We start from the raw sequence: 18,627 nt of genomic DNA, 5'->3' as shown, positions 1-18,627 counted from the left end.
TTCTAAACAACGTTTGCCATGTTAATGGAGTTAATTTGGAAAAAAGTTTGGCGTTTTGATGACTGAATTTTCAGGTTTTTTTGTTAGCCAAACGTGATGAACAAAACGGAGTGATTTCTCCTACACAAATCATATTTTTGGAAAAACTGAACATTTGCTACCTAACTGAGAGTCTCCTCATTGAAAACATCCGAAGTTCTTCAAAGGTAAATTATTTTATTTGAATGCTTTTCTTGTTTTTGTGAAAATGTTGCCCGCTGAATGCTAGGCTTAATGCTATGCTAGCTATCAATACTCTTACACAAATGCTTGTTTTGCTATGGTTGAAAAGCATATTTTGAAAATCTGAGATGACAGTGTTGTTAACAAAAGGCTAAGCTTGAGAGCCAGCATATTTATTTCATTTCATTTGCGATTTTCATGAAATAGTTAACGTTGCGTTATAGTAATGAGCTTGAGGCTATAATTACGATCCCGGATCCGGGATTGCTAGTTTCAAGAGTCAAGTGTCTCACCTGTGTGAGCGCCTCGGTGGTGTTCCAAAGAAGTGCCTTTGCAGAAGTGGCACAATTCTCGGTTATCGGGGCGTTACGTGTCACAACTGGACTGGACATGTTTCCGTGCCAGATAGAACAAGTGAGCGCGACCAAGAGCAGCCAATCTGCAAAATCTGACAGGTGCAAGAAGAGGATAGAACAGTCTTAAAACTAACACTTTCTATACAAATACATTTGTCAAAAATATGCGCACTATATTTTTTTCCAGAAGCTTTTGCAATATTCCCATGAAGGATTTTTTAGAAATCCGTTATCCTAACCTATTCTAAGTCAAATAAATAAGCTATTTTATAACAATTTCGCTAGAAGAAAAAGAAAGACTGTAGGTTATGCATAAAGCTTGGTGTTTGGCAGCATGGTATTAGCAATGTTTATCCTTGGTTTATCCAAATGATTTTGTGTGTCTTGCTTCACCTCTGTGTTTTTATACCTTCTTGGGCAGGCATTTCCCGGGCACTATAACAATGCTTGCCAATATACATAAAGTAATTCAGGTAACATAATCTCACTATCTGTAATTTTCCTAGATGCCAGAGATATAAAAAAAGGGTCTGTTTTGATATAGTGGAACTTGAATTAACATTGGCTGGAGTTGAGTTGATTGTATCTGATGTTTTGGTTGTGGCCTACTACAGTAGGTAGTTTCTCACATCCATGATTGAGTATGGGCTTTCACTATGGCCAAAACTGAATTACATACAGTAAGCGTTTGGAGCCTTGTGGTGCAAGGTGTGGAAGGAGGGGAGAAGCAACCTGTTTAGCACAGAAATAACTTGCTGCTGTATTTTCAGGCCTATATTCAGCGAAGCTTTGTCATAGCATTAATGCCTCATTTTATTATGTGATTTTTGACATCCATAGAAGAAAACAACTAGTAGGCTTCCGCTACCCTAAGTTTGACCTTATTTTGAGGTTTGTATTTGCATGTTTTATGTGTTTTATTTATTAAGAGGTACATGTAGGAAAATGCAGCCTTCTTTGGTCCCTCAAGCAACCTTCTGTACCATTCATTAATTCATTTAAACTGTTCCTGTCTCATCTGTTGAGTTAGATCTGGTTCATATAGCTACCAAGACTGACCACGACCAGTGAACCAATAACAACACTTAAACGTTTATTTATCATTTTCATATCTGTACACAAAACGTTGTATGATTTCTGAATGCTGCAGAATACGTTTGAATGAGTTTTAGTATAATCTGATGGAGAAAAAAATGCAAAAGACCTGCTAGAAAATGACATTCTCCAAATGCTGAAGATTGACTAATCATAGTGAACACCGATGACCATCATCTACAACCAGGCAATGAGGCATCCAAGTCTCCCTCCAGCACAGAATTTGTATTTAGTCAGCCGAGACTGACCAGCTATCGCTTTACAAGTGTCAAGATCAGTCAGCTCAGACATCTTTAGTTCTTAATCATTGGGATCATTACTTTGTCAATAATATTTTACTGTGGACTAGCATTAGGGTCACAAAGCAGGGAATGATTGACGTTTGGGGCGTCCTAAAAATATTGGACTAAACCAATGTTAATATTTGGAACACGGATGTTAAGTAAGATTAGTTATTTAAACCCTGCCACAAAGAACACTAAAAAGACTCTTAGCTTTCACTTCACCTATAGTGCAGACAGAAAATAAGGTCAATGCAATCTGTCTTTAAATTTGGCAAAATCAAGGGTCAACCAGTAAATCTTCAGAACATCAGCATGTTAAAGCAGGTGGAATTAAGCAACAACAGCTGTACTACATCCACGTGTGTCTAAATGATTCATACAAGAGCTGTGCAGTTGCCGCACAGTTTATATCCTGGGAAGCCTAGGAGCTCATTCCTTAGCAACGGCACAAACAACTACAATATGTTGTCAATAGATATAGCTATGCAGTGTGTTGAGTATTCTACAAAGCACACGACTAGCTGACCAGGGCAACAAACAGAACTCTAGTCATCTTCTGTGATCAAGCTGTCATTACGAGACGTGGTTTATGATTGGGGACTGGACTTTTGCCTGACCAATTGAAACTCAGGGCCCTATGTGACTCCCGGGAGGGTGGGGTCCTCTAGTAGTGGACGGTAGCCCTAACGAGCTAAAGCATGTCCAGGCTTGGTCCAGCCTAGTACTAACATACCTGAATCACCTAATCAACTAAGCATCAAAAGATATTGATGAGTTGAATCAGCTGTGAAAGTGCTGGGCTGGAACAAAAGCCTGCATGCCTTATTGGTCTCCAGGACCAGGGTTGTTGACCACTGCTCTGTGGTGGTTGTGGTTGTCATGTGACGTGGTTGATGATGGCGACAGGTGGCCGGGGTTTTATTTGGAGAGGGTTTTCTCTGCCATGTGTCTCTGCTGGCTCTGAGCATGCCTGTGACAAAAAAAAGAACAACAAATAACAGTTATGTTAAAGAATGCATGGGAAAAGTCCTCCTTAGATAAAACATTTTAGAAAGGATGCAATGGTGACCTGTTTTCAGAAGAATGCCTTTTTAAACTGAGACATTTCAGAATGTATTTTTAAACTGAGACATTCCATGGCATTTAAACATTTTTTTTTAACTAGGCAAGTCAGTTAAGAACAAATTCTTTTTTTCAATGACAGCCTAGGAACAGTGAGTTTAACTGCCTGTTCAGGGGCAGAACACAACATATTTGTACCCTGTCAACTTGGGGATTTGAACTTGCAACCTTTCGGTTACTAGTCCAACCCTCTAACTACTAGGCTACCCTGCCGCCCCATTTGACCTCCAGAACAAACAGAGGCCTATTGTTATTTGCGTTAGTGGTGTCGGTGCTCAGGTGTGTGTGTGTGTGTGTGTGTGTATATATATATTAATACATGTATGTGTGTGTGTGCTTCTGTGGTCATAGTACTGGGTATGAAAGGGGCTCTCCACCTGGTCATGTCCTCTACGTCCACCAGCATGGCGTCCTGCTCCACATGAAGCTCATCTCTCATCAGCAACAGCTGCACCAGCTCCTCATTCAGGCCTGCAACGTCATCCCATTTTTGTTGTTGTTTTATCTCAACATCCTCACAGCACCAGAACAGCAGAGTTATGACGGTGGTGATGAAGGCAGATTGTGTCTGTACGTGTTTAGTGTGTGTGTGTGTGTGTGTGTGTGTGTGTGTGTGTGTGTGTGTGTGTGTGTGTGTGTGTGTGTGTGTGTGTGTGTGTGTGTGTGTGTGTGTGTGTGTGTGTGTGTGTGTGTGTGTGTGTGTGTGTGTGTGTGTGTGTGTGTGTGTGTGTGTGTGCTTGTGTGCTTGTGTGTACTCACTCTGTATTTGTGAGTGCAGATCGTTGGTGATGACCTGGAGCTGGCCCAGGCTCATGTCCCTCATGTCGCCCCTCCTCAGACTCCTCTTCATCAGACCCTCACTGATGTGGGGCAGGTGGGGCAGCTGCACACAGAGAGACCCAGGGATAACGTGAGAACAATGTTAAATAGAAACCGGGGTCGCAGTCAGCAGAGTCATGTTGATCTAATGTTGAAGAGAGAAATAAGGACACTATAGATTGCGTATTTGGGGTAAGGGTTATTAGACGCAACCCACTGGGCCAACACTGGTTGAATCAACTTTGTTTCAACGTAATTTGTCAACGTATTGTGACGTGGACTCAATCTGGGAAATACATTGGAATTGAAAAAAAGTAATCAACCAGCACTGTTTTCTTCTCATTTCAACCAGCGTTGTTAGGGTAAAACTTCAACTTGATTTAACCTGACTAAGAGGTTGTTACATCAATGTCATTTCCAAATAATCATCAGAACTATGTATGTGCTGAAATTGCGTTGAAAATTCCATGTGTAAATGTAAAAAATATTTACCCTATATACTGTATATTGGGGTGGTTGAAATTATGTTGAATTTCATATTTAATTAGACATGTTTTTATTTTACCTTGATAGTAAAACAGAATGCTTGACTCAACGTCAATTGTTTCAACTTTGTCCTATCAACCTAAATAAAGAGGTGCAATAAAATGAGACGCCTCAGTTCAATGTTTCCCGCCTGAACAGTGACTCCTACTGGTAATGCACTCCAAAGAGAACAAGTCCACCATCCAGACACCTAGCTCTATGTACGCTGCTTAGCTTTGGAAACAAACTGTGTTGGGGTCAGCTGGGTTATCACTGCAACACATCCAGACATTGATCAGATTACATACTAATTTGCGTAGACTACCTAATAACATTTAGTAGTTGAAAAGAAATCCCTATAGCTTTTCTTACACAAGCTGTATGTGAAAATACATTCGGAGTGAGATTGGGTTTATGTAGGCTACATTGACATCTGATTTGCCCAAAGGACACCATTTATTATTATATTATTTAATGTGTGCTGTCATTCGTCAATGGTTGATTGGATCTTTGGAAGTTTAGACGTAGTTACCATTATCCCTATATCATTTGGATGCCAAATGATTCATAATAAACCTTACCTTTGGATATTGTGTTGTATATATGTTATTCATAATATAGCCTACAGTATATATACTATCCAAGCAGAGGATAACTTCCCCTTCAAATGTTGATATTTGGTTGCATTCACAATTCAATATCCAGTTTGTCCACAAATGAATGATTGATATGTTGGATTCCCATCTGCATCTCAACCCTCAAGTTAAAAAATAGCACTACACCAAATCTAACTCTAAATTCACTTCAAATAAAGTTTGGTTTGATTGAGTCCTATTCTCCGACTTCCATTTTTGGTTGAGTTGGAGAATAAACAGATTAATAACTTGCAGATTAAAGACAATATCCAAAGGTAAAGTTTATTATTAATATCATGAATTTGGAATCCTATTTATAGGGCTAATGGTAACTACTTCTAACTGTCCAAAGTTCCAATCAGCCGTGGAAGAATGATAGTATACATCTCTACACATTGGAGTGATGGTGTCCTTTGTTGGGCAACCCAGATGTCAATGTAGCCAACATAAACCCAACCTCACTCTGAATTTACTTTCGCATACAGCCTGTGCAAGAAAAGTAGAAGCGTTATTTAGGAAGTCTACACACAGTATGGAAGCGGATCAATATTTTAATGTGTTGACATGATAGCTCAGCTGAAAAGAACAGGGTACATACTGTACAGGCAGCCATCTGGATGTCAGACTTGTTCTCACTGAAGTGAATTACCCCTCTTATACCAGTAGGAGTTACTGTTCAGGCTGGAATCATTGGACTGTGGCTTCACATTTTAGTTCAATATACCTCTTTTTTTTAGGTTGATGGCGTTGATTCAAACACACCATTTTACAATCAACATTGAAATAAGGTCAAATAAAATAAATAAAAACTGTGATATAATTTCAACCACCCAGTATACAACACATGACCAAAAGTATGTGGACACTCGTCAAACATCTCATTCCAAAATCATGGGTATTCATTTGGAGTTGGTCCCCCTTTGCTGCTATAACAGCCTCCTCTCTTCTGGGAAGGCTTTCCACTAGATGTTGGAACATTGCTGCAGGGGCTTGCTTCCATTCAGCCACAAGAGCATTAGTGAGGTTGGGCACTGAGGTTGGGCAATTAGGTCTGGCTCGCAGTCGGCGTTCCAATTCATCCCGAAGGTGTTCGTTGAGGTCAGTGCTCAGTGCATGCCAGTCAAGTTCTTCCACACCAATCTCAACAATCCATTTCTCACTTTGTGCACGGGGGCATTGTCATGAGGAAACAGGAAAGGGCCTTCCCCAAACTGTTGCCACAAAGTTGGAAGCACAGAATCGTCTAGAATGTCATTGTATGCTGTAGTGTTAAGATTTCCCTTCACTGCAACTAAGGGGCCAAGCCAAAACCATGAAAAACGGCCCCAGACCATTATTCCTCCTCCACCAAACTTTACAGTTGGCACTATGCTTTTAGGCAGGTAGTGTTCTCCTGGCATCCGCCAAACTCAGATTAGTCCGTCGGACTGCCAGATGGTGAAGCGTGATTCATCAATCCAGAGAACGCGTTTCCACTGCTCCAGAGTCCAATGGCGGCGAGCTTTACACCACTCCAGCCGATGCTTGGCATTGCGTATGATGATCTTAGGCTTGTGTGCGACTTATTTCAGCACTCGGCGGTCCCGTTCTGTGAGTTTGTGTGGTTTAGTTGTTTAGTTGATATAGCAAAATGTTAGTTAGGTTAAGTCAATGTATTTACGTTGAAGTTTTACCCTAATTTCAATGTTAACAATGCTGGTTGAAATGATATGAAAACAGTACTGGTTATTACTTTTTATATTTTGCACGTTGATTCCACGTCACAATACATTGACAAATCACATTGAAACAAAGTCGATTCAACCTGTGTGTGCCAGGTATGAAATTACTCAATCCTTTCATTTATCCTGATCATAGATCAGTTTATTTAGACCTGGGTGAGTTAAATACCCATATCCCCACCATTGTTTGTTTAGGTACTGACACACACATCTACAGTGCAGTAGTACTCCAGTCAGGGGGGTAATTCCTTGGCCTGATCACAATGACTATATAGTTGTATTTACAACTCATTCACTACAATATCTGGGGCGGGGAAAATTAAAAAAAAATACATGGACAAAAGGTAGCTCCCAATTTCTCAGCGGTACTAAAGCACTTTTGCTTGTTCCAAAAAAGCACGGTTTAATTCCAGTAAATAACTGTGTCTAATGGACGCATTGTCCCAACCTGGCTACCTGTCAGGCCTCTTGCACATACACACAGTCACGCACACATTGCGGATGGAGCAGAACCCAAGCCGGATGCCATGTCCTACATATCTTTGCTTACAATCACAATATGAGTAACCTGCTTAATTGCCTACACATACAGTAAGTGAAAATGTTCTGAAGTACACGTTTTTTTTCCATCACTCTGGGCCTCAGATTACACAGGTCACCAAGTCCTCAAATGCCACAGGAACTCCGACAATCCAACCTTGAAATGGCAGAAGCGGCTGAATGTCACTCTCTGTACCAGGGAACATGACATAGTAGCAGAAGTCTCAGTGTTCTCCTTGTTCAACTGAATGTTGTATCAGCCCACATCAAAAAATACTGTAATATACTATGGTATAAATACTGTAGTATTACTATATTTATATACTATAGTATTTGCTGTAGTGTTTTGCAGAAGATTTTTGTGGACATGACTGTAGTATACTGTAGTATTTACTGTAGTGTTTTTGCAGACATTACTGGAGTATACTGTAATATCTACTCTCGTGTTTGTGGGTGGGGTACATGCACTTTCAAATTTCTGTATTATTACTATAGTTAAACTGTTGTGTTTTTGTGGACACTGCAGTGTTTTTGTGGACATTTTTTTGCGCATTAATACTGTAGTATTCTACAGTATACAAAAAAATTATATACTACAAATTATCAAAGGATACTACAGTGTGTAGTATAGTATTCTCCAGTATACTACAAAATCATATAGTCAATACTACATAATCGAGGGAAGCTGCAGTATGTAGTATAGTATTCTACAGTATACTATACAATTCTATAGTAAGTACTACACATGATCAAGAGATACTACAGTGCAGAGTATATTATTCTACAGTATACTACAGTTTACTACAGAATACACTTTTTACACTTTTTCCTCAAATACTCAAATCAAAATCAAATCAAATGTTATTTGTCTAATGTGCTGAATACAACAGGTAAGCATTACAGTGAAAGGCTTACTTGCAAGCCCTTAACCAACAATGCAGTTTTAAGAAAAGTAAGTGTTAAGTAAAAAATTTGATAAGTGTGCGGGGGTACAGGTTAGTCGAGGTAATTGATGTAATATGTGCTTGTAGGTAGAGATAAAGTGACTATGTATAGATAAGTTACACCAACTTATTTTTGATAAGTTACACCAACTGATAAGTCACACCAACTCTTTGAAAAATATGGTAACAAATTCACTTTTTCCCCCAGCATGCTCTACTGCAGGTTTATTTTTTGGAATTGTTTTTAATATTGGTGTGTTTGCATGTACATTGAGTGATTGATTAATCTTATGCTACACAAAGGGCCTTAGATCACACAGGTCATCAAGTTCTCAAAGGCCTCAGGAACTCCGACAATCCAACCTTGAACTAGCAGAAGCGGCTGAATTTTACTCTCTGTACCAGGAAACATGACATAGTAGCAGAAGTCTCAGTGTTCTCATTGTTCAGCTGAAAGTTGTATCAGCCCACATGAAAAAATATTATTATATATTTTTATACTATATTATTCACCATAGTGTTTAGCAGTCATGACTGTAGTATACTGGTAGTCTCCTCACACTGTTCCTAATCCTGGCAGTCATCATGAATATTTTTTTTAACCTTTATTTAACTAAGTTAAGAACAAATTCTTATTTTCAATGACGGCCTAGGAACAGTGGGTTAACTGCCTGTTCAGGGGCAGAACGACAGATTTGTACCTTGTCAGCTCAGGGGTTTGAACTTGCAACCTTCCGGTTACTAGTCCAACGCTCTAACCACTAGGCTACCCTGCCGCCCTCAATATGCAAGCCAGCATAATGTGACATGCACATAGAGTTGCAAAATTCAAGTATATTTCCCAGGTTTTCCAGAAATCCCAGTTGGATGATTCCTGGAAATCTTTCAACTAGAATTTTTTTGAAAATCTGGGAATTTTTGGAAAGTTACTGGAATTGTGTAACCCTACTTGCAGGCCTGATGTGGCCTGTGAACCATGAGTTATAGGCACCTGTATCTTGTAACGCTAAGCCTCAAAATAAGGCCTCATGAGATACAAAATGTGTTGTCATAAAGCGTTTCCTTAAATTGATGACATTCGCCTAGGAATTCACTTGGTGAAGGCCACAGTACTGAAAATGAACAAATCCAAAAACCATGTCTCTGTCACTAACAAATACAGCCATAGGTGGTAACTTTACAATTCACTCGAAAAGGCAAGGCACACTGGGAAATGATTTAGGAGGCGTGGCTTAGTGGGGGTGTTACTACATTCTTTCAAGCCGATACAACTCAAATCTGGACCTCATACAGAGTGACTATTGGTTTGAGTAATGATGACTACAAAATCACTTTAAGTAACTGTACTCATATTATTAAGTGCAACAGTTTTCCTCAAAAGTTGTGAGTAATGACAGCACATTGGGTTTTACAGTGTACTATAATATTCTATAGAAAATTGTGGGATTATTTTCACGTGGGAGTTTCATATTAACCCACGTTTGTTTTGGTGCATGTATACGTAATTCAGAATGACTATGTAATCTTGAGACTCAAAAGAACAATTTTCTTCTTCGCCATTAGGGCTTTTCAGCCACTGCTTTTGACATCAAACTGTAAACGGAAATGTAATGCTATTCATTTTGTACAATTCCCTTGCATCTAAGATGTAACTTGGCTCCCATCTTGCAGCTGTAATGCATGTCCCCAGAATAATTCTGTGTAAAATGTGTTACTTCAATCACACCATGGCCTCAAAGTCTCCTCGCTCTCCAGCCAAGTCAACTTAGCAGAACTGACTGGTCTACAACACACACACACACACACACACACACACACACACACACACACACACACACACACACACACACACACACACACACACTGACCAGGTCGGCGACGGGCGAGCGACGGTGGAGCTGGATCTGTCTCTCCACCTCTACCTGCATGCGAGCCATGGGGCGAGCCAACGCCAGCGCCACCCTGGCCTCCTCCTGGAGCCGCCGCTGCACCCGCCAGAAGCCACAGTCCTCTAGGGGGTCCGAGTCCTCCTCGCCCGTGTCCCGGTCCGACAGCGACGAACTCTGCTTACTCTAGACAAACACACATGCACACCAGAGTCAATATACAGAATCCTAGATGGTAATGTATGATCACGCACGTCACCTATACATACATACTTCGAAGTCATCATCCACACAAACTCATCGGTGTGAGAGTATGCTCACACACATACATTCCACAGTCAATATGCTTATTTTTCACCCAAAAAGTTAGGTTCAAATGTATCGCTTGTGTGAACAAATGTGGAGAACACACACAAACTCACACACACACACACATTTACATCTATAGCGTGTACCACGGGTGACAGCGGCGTATCCAGGCTGGTCTCTGTCTTACTGTCCTCGGCATCGCTGTCCTTGTCACTGCTGCTGTCATTCACAAAACACACCTGCAGGTTCACACCACTTGGAGGACTGACGGTGAGCGAGAGGGAGGGAGGGGGGAGAGAGAGAGTATGATCAAATTACAACCTTAGAGAAGAGGGAGCGACAGACAGAGAGAAGGAGGAAAAGGGATAGAGAATGGCTAAATTCCACACTGACCCATATAACCCTATATCCTTAGGCCTTTCCTGGAGATAGGAAATGAATGAGTAGGTATATTCATATTCTCAAGGTGGACCACTGATATATACATTAGGTCGAATGTTCACCATATTGCTTTCAACTTTCCAATCCTTTTAGATCTACACAAAGCCCCTAAGGGTAGTGGCTAGTGGTCAATTTGGAAATGAATTGAGCAAATGTGCAAGGGGGAGGGGGAAAAAATGCCTTCATTTCACTGTCCTTCGAGGATCTTAGATCTGGGGGCACCAGACTGGGTCTTCATTTCATTCCAGAGAGTTGCTTTCAAAAAATCATGAAAGGTGAACTATTGCTTTTACATCAGCCCAGTCATCTCAAATCCGCACAGGAGAGTGAAAGAGGGCAGAAGGGATCATGTGGGGTGTTTGGGCATTGTGTTGTTTCAATTGCTCACATCATGCCATCACTGTTGTAAGTAACAGATCAGGTAAAGGGTTACAAAACCCGGCTCAATAAGGCTCCCTCCTCAATAGATAAAACAAGCAACCACAAAAGGTTCAATGAAACAACCAAACGCACAACATAACATAATAATTGGAGACATTGACAGCACAGGAGGCTGGTGAGGGGACGAGGGCTCATAATAATGGCTGGAATGGATTGAATGGAATGGTATCAAACACGTCACTCTATTCCAGGCATTATTATGAGCCTGTCGTCCCCAATTAAGGTGTCACCAGCCATCTGTGGCCACAGTGATGACAGTCTCTTGGCCACAGTGATGACAACGAGTCACGAGTTAACTACTCTCTTTCACCTTCAGTGAGCCAGACTTTTGTGTAATCTTAACAGCTCATACTGAACCTCATTCATTCAAGCTCTAACAAAACATGAAGTGAGGAACCACACCCAACTCTTCAAAGGCCTGTTCACATTGGAATTTTCAGCTTACAATGTACTTTGACCTTCACTAAGGGTCACGTGACAGAACATCCAATAGGAGCAACGGATGTCAAAAGCCAACACTTCTTTATTTCCAGTGGCTGGACCACAGAAAGACAAGCACTTCCCTGAAATGGACTGACAAGGGGCGGTCCCCTTTAATTTGAATGAAATCCGAACAGTTTTATAGGAAAAGAGCGAGGTGTAGGCTCTCACGTTCACTCGTCAGAGAGACTTACCGTTTCTGAGGGATTTGGTTCACCTTGTCTCTATACTCGTGCATTTCGGTAACTTACCATGTGTGGGTGTAATATGTTCTTGTACGGTTTTTGGGTGCGTGGGCTTAGTGGTTATGTGTGAATGCTCAGTATAATAGTCTGTGACATTTGTGTAATTTGAAGTGACAGTTCATTATGTGTGTGTGTGTGTGTGTGTGTGTGTGTGTGTGTGTGTGTGTGTGTGTGTGTGTGTGTGTGTGTGTGTGTGTGTGTGTGTGTGTGTGTGTGTGTGTGTGTGTGTGTGTGTGTGTGTGTGTGTGTGTGTGTGTGTGTGTGTGTGTGTGTGTGTGTGTGTGTGTGTGTGTGTGTGTGTGTGTGTGTGTGTGCATTAGTGATTTCACTATGCTATGAGCTGATGAGTATTTCCAAGTCAGTGTGCAAGTACATAATCCGTGCACGTGATGTATATGTGTTTGCGTCTGCATCAAATCAAATGTATTTATATAGCCCTTCGTACATCAGCTGATATCTCAAAGTGCTGTACAGAAACCCAGCCTAAAACCCCAAACAGCAAGCAATGCAGGTGTAGAAGCACGGCATGCTTCCCCATTCAGCCATTTTAAGTAAGTGACTCTTGTTTTGCACTGAAGAATGAATGAAGCTCTTGTGTTACTGGCTGAAAGACTGAGAAAACAATGTAGCTAGCTTTCCCTCTTTCTCTCTCTCTCTATACATTTCTCTCCCAGCACTTTCTTATCTCCCCCTGTGGGATTTCCTCTGCTTCAATACCTAAATGACTCATTTCATGGGGCTCCTAAAAGTGAGAGCATCTACTGCTCCCAGACCCGATCCCAAAATTCCCCCTATCCTCTAGGCTCATGTGGAAATTGAAGTGGTTAAGTGGTTAAGATAGGTATAGATACACTGAACATGATATGGGCAGACATAAGCTACGGACAATGAACACAATTGCATTTTATCGATGGCAATTTTAATGCACAGAGATACCGTGGACGAGATCCTGAGGTCCAGTGTTGTGCCATTCATCCCCTGCCATCACCTCATGTTTCAGCATGATAATTCACAAGGATGTCACAAGGATCTGTACACAATTCCTGGAAGCTGTAAATGTCCCAGTTCTTCCATTGCCTGCATACTCACCAAAAATGTCACCCATTGAGCATGTTTAGGATTCTCTGGATTGACATGTACGACAGCGTGTTTCAGTTCCCGCTAATATCCAGCATATTCATCCTGCCATTGAAGAGGGGTGGGACAATATTCCACGGGGGGGGGGGGGGGGCGTATGTGACCAACAGATGCATATCTGTATTCCCAGTCATGTGAAATCCATAGATTAGGGCCTAATGGATTCATTTGAAGTGACTGATTTTCTTAAATGTACTGTAACTCAGTAAAATGTAGGAATTTTTGCTTAGTTTATATTTTTGCTTAGTGTAATTTGGTAGTAATTCCACCCAGCCTGTTGGACAGACATACTATTCACCAATCCCACATGGTTTATATTTGAGTACTCTCTATTCAAGGATGAGTCGCTCCCTAGAAACGCTGATCTAAGCCGGCCTGCGTTTGGCAGAGGGTAAGCTAATCCTGTGACCTGTGACCTGTAACCTGTGCCTAGCTCTCTTCAATTAGAAAGTATGTTAAATACTCATTGCGCTGTACAGCACCACATCCTCTAGTGGTGGAAAGGGTGCTGTACTACTGACTCTCAACATTTGTATAATGATGCTGTTATAACCCACCGGGTGGGAAGGCCGTTCTTGCTGCAGCTGTTGTAGATGACTGGCTCCTCGTCGTCATAGAAACTGCCAAGAGCCAGCTTCTGCCTGATGGACTCTCTGTCATTCCTCTGGGCCTGGTGGAGGTAGAGCCATGTAGAACAGATCAATACTCCAATATAATACCACAAACAGTACAACAATAAACCTGAAGTAAAAACCCTGATGATAAAGATGGATTTTCCATGTATTGGCTTCTTTAATTGGCACAGCAAACTAAGAGGATCGGACGACATTCAAATATTCGGACCAAGTGAAATAGAACGAGAGGAAAAGAAAATATATGACGCACGCTCCTACTTAAAGCAAAGCAATAGGGGGATGTGGAATTGGAGTATGGTCACACAGGCACACAAGGAGAAGAGATGTGCGGAGAAATGGGAGACGAAGGGATGGATAGAGCGTGGCAATGGAATCTGAGTTCATGCTCGAGGTGGAATCACTGTTGACTCAATGAGCCGCAAAGAGAAGGGAAAGAGCTACACACGCCAGGAGGAACACACACACACAAGTGAATGCATCACACATACACTTATCACACAAATACCATATCATACACATACCGCATACACATCACATATTGCACAATATACCATACACAACCAATAGGATCCCACTTTAACGTATAAAACGTATAAAAATACTCCATCCATCCCAAACGTTCACCCCACACAGATCAAAGACTATTTCTAGATGGTGAGATGTGCACTCATATGTGTTTGTATAAACACGCCACATAAATAGACACACGTCCCTCCTATTCACTATTGTATCCTAGTCGTCAACAGTGAGTGGCGGAGCGACAAAGAAACACTCATCGAGGTCGCCATCAATAGCCTTCAGTAGACAGGCTGCCTATTGTGAGGTCATCAATAATGGCCGTCAACACCAGAGAATCAGGAATTTGAGATCTCTGGGATCAACACATACCCACTGGACATGTCAAAGGACGACAAATCCGTACGATTTTGACGGGCCTGTAAACGTCCAGTCGCCTCGCATTGATTTCATCTCATCTTTCTTCTCCTTTCCTGACTATTCATTCTATTATCCACCCCTCTCTCTATTTTTCCCTGTCTACCCACTACATCCAAAGCGCATTTTGTCCTTGGCAGGTTGTTTATGTCATATAGCTTTTAGGCTGACATACATATCCTATCTTCTCAAAGACCTGCTCCTGCAACCATAGGGAAAGAGAACCAAAGAAAATGCATCGTGTTACAGTAAACGTGATTTTCCTTTCCAGTTTTTCCACACAAATGTCATATTTAGAGTCCATTACTGGGCCCACATCCCTCAGGCCTACTGGTTTGTGTGCTGTATCTCTCTCTCTCTCTCTCTCTCTCTCTCTCTCTCTCTCTCTCTCTCTCTCTCTCTCTCTCTCTCTCTCTCTCTCTCTCTCTCTCTCTCTCTCTCTCTCTCTCTCTAACTCACACACATTTAAACACAAACCAATTTAGACTCTATCCACACTTTCTCCTGCCCACTCGTAGACTGTGCCAACACATGCACTCCCACATAACCGCAACACACAAACACCAACACACATCACAACAAATACATATTCCTCTCAAATGTATTATACATTGCCCATACCACACATAAGCACTCACAAACACAGAAATACAACAACACACGCACAAACACGTACATGAACACGCACATCCACCAACATAGAAACAAACAGAACACAGATGGGCTATGATGTAACGTCATAAATCACAGACGGACACTCCCATTGTAGAGGAAGCAACCAACATTCCACCCACTCTAGTCTCTTCGCACTGGAGACCGTGCCAGATACTGTCCTACTGGGTAGTTAGACAATCTATACTCACAGCCAGGTACTGTCCTATTGGGTAGTTAGACCATCTATACTCACAGCCAGGTACTGTCCTATTGGGTAGTTAGACCATCTATACTCACAGCCAGGTACTGTCCTACTGGGTAGCTAGACCATCTATCCTCACAGCCAGGTACTGCACTATTGGGTAGTTAGACCATCTATACTCACAGCCAGGTACTGCACTATTGGGTAGTTAGACCATCTATACTCACAGCCAGGTACTGTCCTACTGGGTAGTTAGAACATCTATCCTCACAGCCAGGTACTGCACTATTGGGTAGTTAGACCATCTATACTCACAGCCAGGTACTGCACTATTGGGTAGTTAGACCATCTATACTCACAGCCAGGTACTGTCCTACTGGGTAGTTAGAACATCTATCCTCCCAGCCAGGTACTGTCCTACTGGGTAGTTAGACCATCTATACTCACAGCCAGGTACTGTCCTACTGGGTAGTTAGACCATCTATACTCACAGCCAGGTACTGTCCTACTGGGTAGTTAGACCATCTATACTCACAGCCAGGTACTGTCCTACTGGGTAGTTAGACCATCTATACTCACAGCCAGGTACTGTCCTACTGGGTAGTTAGACCATCTATACTCACAGCCAGGTACTGTCCTACTGGGTAGTTAGACCACATAGCACATATGAAACAAACAGCACACCCTGTATGATGTTTTAGGTATATGCTATGTATTACTGAACTGTAAAAAGCATGGCATAAACCTACTCTTAAACAAACTCTCATGCGATGTGCAATGTGTTCACACCTACCTAGGAGAAACAGCACCTATGCATAAATGCACACAACAACAAAAAACATACAGACTAGAAATGTACACACACACAGGATGGCACAGCAAAACTTACAGGCTAAAGTATGTAGTCTCAAATACACACACAATCAGGTCAAATATACACACGGACACGGACACGCCCTCACATGATAAATTCACACACGTACACATAACCCACACATTGACCTAACATACCTATATTAACCTAACACATATGGTATTTGAATACATGGTATACATTATACTAGAACTAAACACACACCTGGTAGACACGTTTCTCCTGATGCACCATCCTTCAGCGCATTGTACAGGCAGCAGCGCTACCCTTCCCTACACTGCAGTGAGCCAGACCCAGGAGAACCACTCATATACCACAGCTAAACGCAGAAGGAGGGAGGAGGGAGGAGAGGAGGAGGGAGGAGAGAAGGAGGGAGGGGGATGGATGAATGGATGGATGAATAGATGGATGGATGGATGGAGGGAGGGAGGGAGGGAGGGAGGGAGGGAGGGAGGGAGGGAGGGAGGGAGGGAGGGAGGAAGAGTCTGCGCAGCTGATGGAAAGACAAGGGCGCTCTCAACTACTCTCCTCCTGGTGACTGTTAGCATGGCTGCAGCTTCCCAGATATATCTGCTCCTCCATCTCTCTCTTTCCCTGTATCCTCCATTTTTTTCCATATCTGTTTCTTTATATTTTTCTTCATATCTCCATCTTCTTGTCTCTCCGTTCCACCGTGGGAACAACATGATTGATGGAGCGTGACAGGGAGAGACGGGATGATGAAGAAATGTGAAGGAAGAAATCAAGGAAAGATTTTGAGATAGATAGAGAATTAGGATGGGAGTGAATGAGAGGTGGAGAGACTGAATGTAACCTGCATCATTTACCAGATTGAAATGATATTCAGGATATTATGCAAAGAGCAAGACTATTATATAATGTGGAGTATCATCTGTTCCACTGGAGGCAAAACAGTGAAAGGAGAGCTGACCAGGATGTTGACAAGTCTAACATTCACCAGTGGAGACTCCTCAGAGGAGAAAGGGGAGGACCATCCTCTTCAGTGAAAAAAAAGTGAAACATTGAAAAATGTATCCTTTTTAGATAAAACTTTACTAAATATATTAATGTCACCAAATAATTGATTAAAACACACTGTTTTGCAATGAAGGTCTACAGTAGCCTCAACAGCACTCTGTAGGGTAGCACCATGGTGTAGCTGGAGGACAGCTAGCTTCCATCCTCCTCTTGGTTCATTGACTTCGATACAAAACATAGGAGGCTCTTGGTTCTCACCCCCTTCCATAGACTTACACAGTAATTATCACAACTTCCCGGAGGACGTCCTCCAACCTATCAGAGCTCTTACGTTATGAACTGACATATTGTCTACCCAATCAAAGGATCAGAGAATTAATCTGGTACTGAAAGCATAAGCTAAAGTTAGATAGCACTGCAGTGCTCCTTCATTTCTTCAAACATGAAGGAAAGCAAAAGAGTGTAAGAGAGAGAGTGAGATTAATCCTTTTTTATTCACTTTCAGTTTCACTTACTTAGCTAGCTAGTTTAGTTACTCAAACACCCTGCTGAAACAGAGGGATGCTATGTTAGCTAGCTGGCTATGACTATCCAACACAACACTGGAACTCTTCAAAGTCAAGTTAAGCTTTTGGTTTTATTAATTTATTGCCACCTGGGCCCGTCAGTGTAACTGTTTACTGACTTTTTTTTATTTATTTTTAACCTTTATTTTACTAGGCAAGTCAGTTAAGAACAAATTCTTATTTTCAATGACAGCCTAGGAACAGTGGGTTTAACTGCCTGTTCAGGGGCAGAACAACAGATTTGTAACTTGTCAGCTCAGGGATTTGAACTTGCAACCTTCCGGTTACTAGTCCAACGCACTAACCACTAGGCTACCCTGCCGCCCCTATACACTGTAACGTTACTGCATGATGTATCAGGTTTACTTACACAGTTCTATTAACTATGTTGACTATGACGTTACTGCTAATATGGTGACAACTATGTAGGCTGTGTGTTGTGGTTATGATATGGTTTGGCCTGGAAAGGTTTTTTCGCCTGGTCACATACAGCTGATGTGTTGAGCATTGAAGTCCACAAACGAAGGGAAAAGGTGAGAGGAGGAGAGCGCATTCTGTTGAACAACATTTCTTAAACGGAAGC

General features: G+C 41.8%; 1 protein-coding gene across 2 annotated transcripts; it reads right to left on the bottom strand.

The window, feature by feature from the left end:
* Window positions 1–1,658: 1,658 nt before the first annotated feature.
* On the bottom strand, window positions 1,659–16,783 carry LOC124009756 (schwannomin-interacting protein 1-like). Of its 2 annotated transcripts, none has more exons than XM_046321899.1 (7): window positions 16,705–16,783; window positions 13,760–13,872; window positions 10,590–10,722; window positions 10,132–10,335; window positions 3,839–3,962; window positions 3,457–3,550; window positions 1,659–2,927 (listed from the first exon to the last, which is right to left on the bottom strand). In XM_046321899.1, the coding sequence occupies exons 1-7, from the start codon at window positions 16,732–16,734 to the stop codon at window positions 2,876–2,878; spliced, it is 750 nt and encodes a 249-aa protein (XP_046177855.1). In that variant the 5' UTR covers window positions 16,735–16,783; the 3' UTR covers window positions 1,659–2,875. The 2 variants fall into 2 exon arrangements, with proteins under 2 accessions (XP_046177855.1, XP_046177856.1); XM_046321900.1 differs by having other exon boundaries at window positions 10,605–10,722.
* Window positions 16,784–18,627: the final 1,844 nt, after the last annotated feature.

This window comes from Oncorhynchus gorbuscha, linkage group LG22, assembly GCF_021184085.1.
Source record: "Oncorhynchus gorbuscha isolate QuinsamMale2020 ecotype Even-year linkage group LG22, OgorEven_v1.0, whole genome shotgun sequence".
NCBI lineage: Eukaryota > Metazoa > Chordata > Actinopteri > Salmoniformes > Salmonidae > Oncorhynchus > Oncorhynchus gorbuscha.
This window is presented reverse-complemented; position numbering and strand designations above follow the sequence as displayed.

Bases quoted from the DNA above. Each gene is read 5' to 3' on its own strand.
- LOC124009756 (XM_046321899.1), bottom strand. From the start codon at position 16,734: ATGGTGCATCAGGAGAAACGTGTCTACCAG. The intron at 10,336-10,589 runs GTAAATGTGTGT...GTGTTTGTCTAG, and splicing joins CCGTGGTACACGCTATAGAT to AGTAAGCAGAGTTCGTCGCT. The intron at 2,928-3,456 runs GTGGAGAGCCCC...TTTTTGTCACAG, and splicing joins GACGTAGAGGACATGACCAG to GCATGCTCAGAGCCAGCAGA.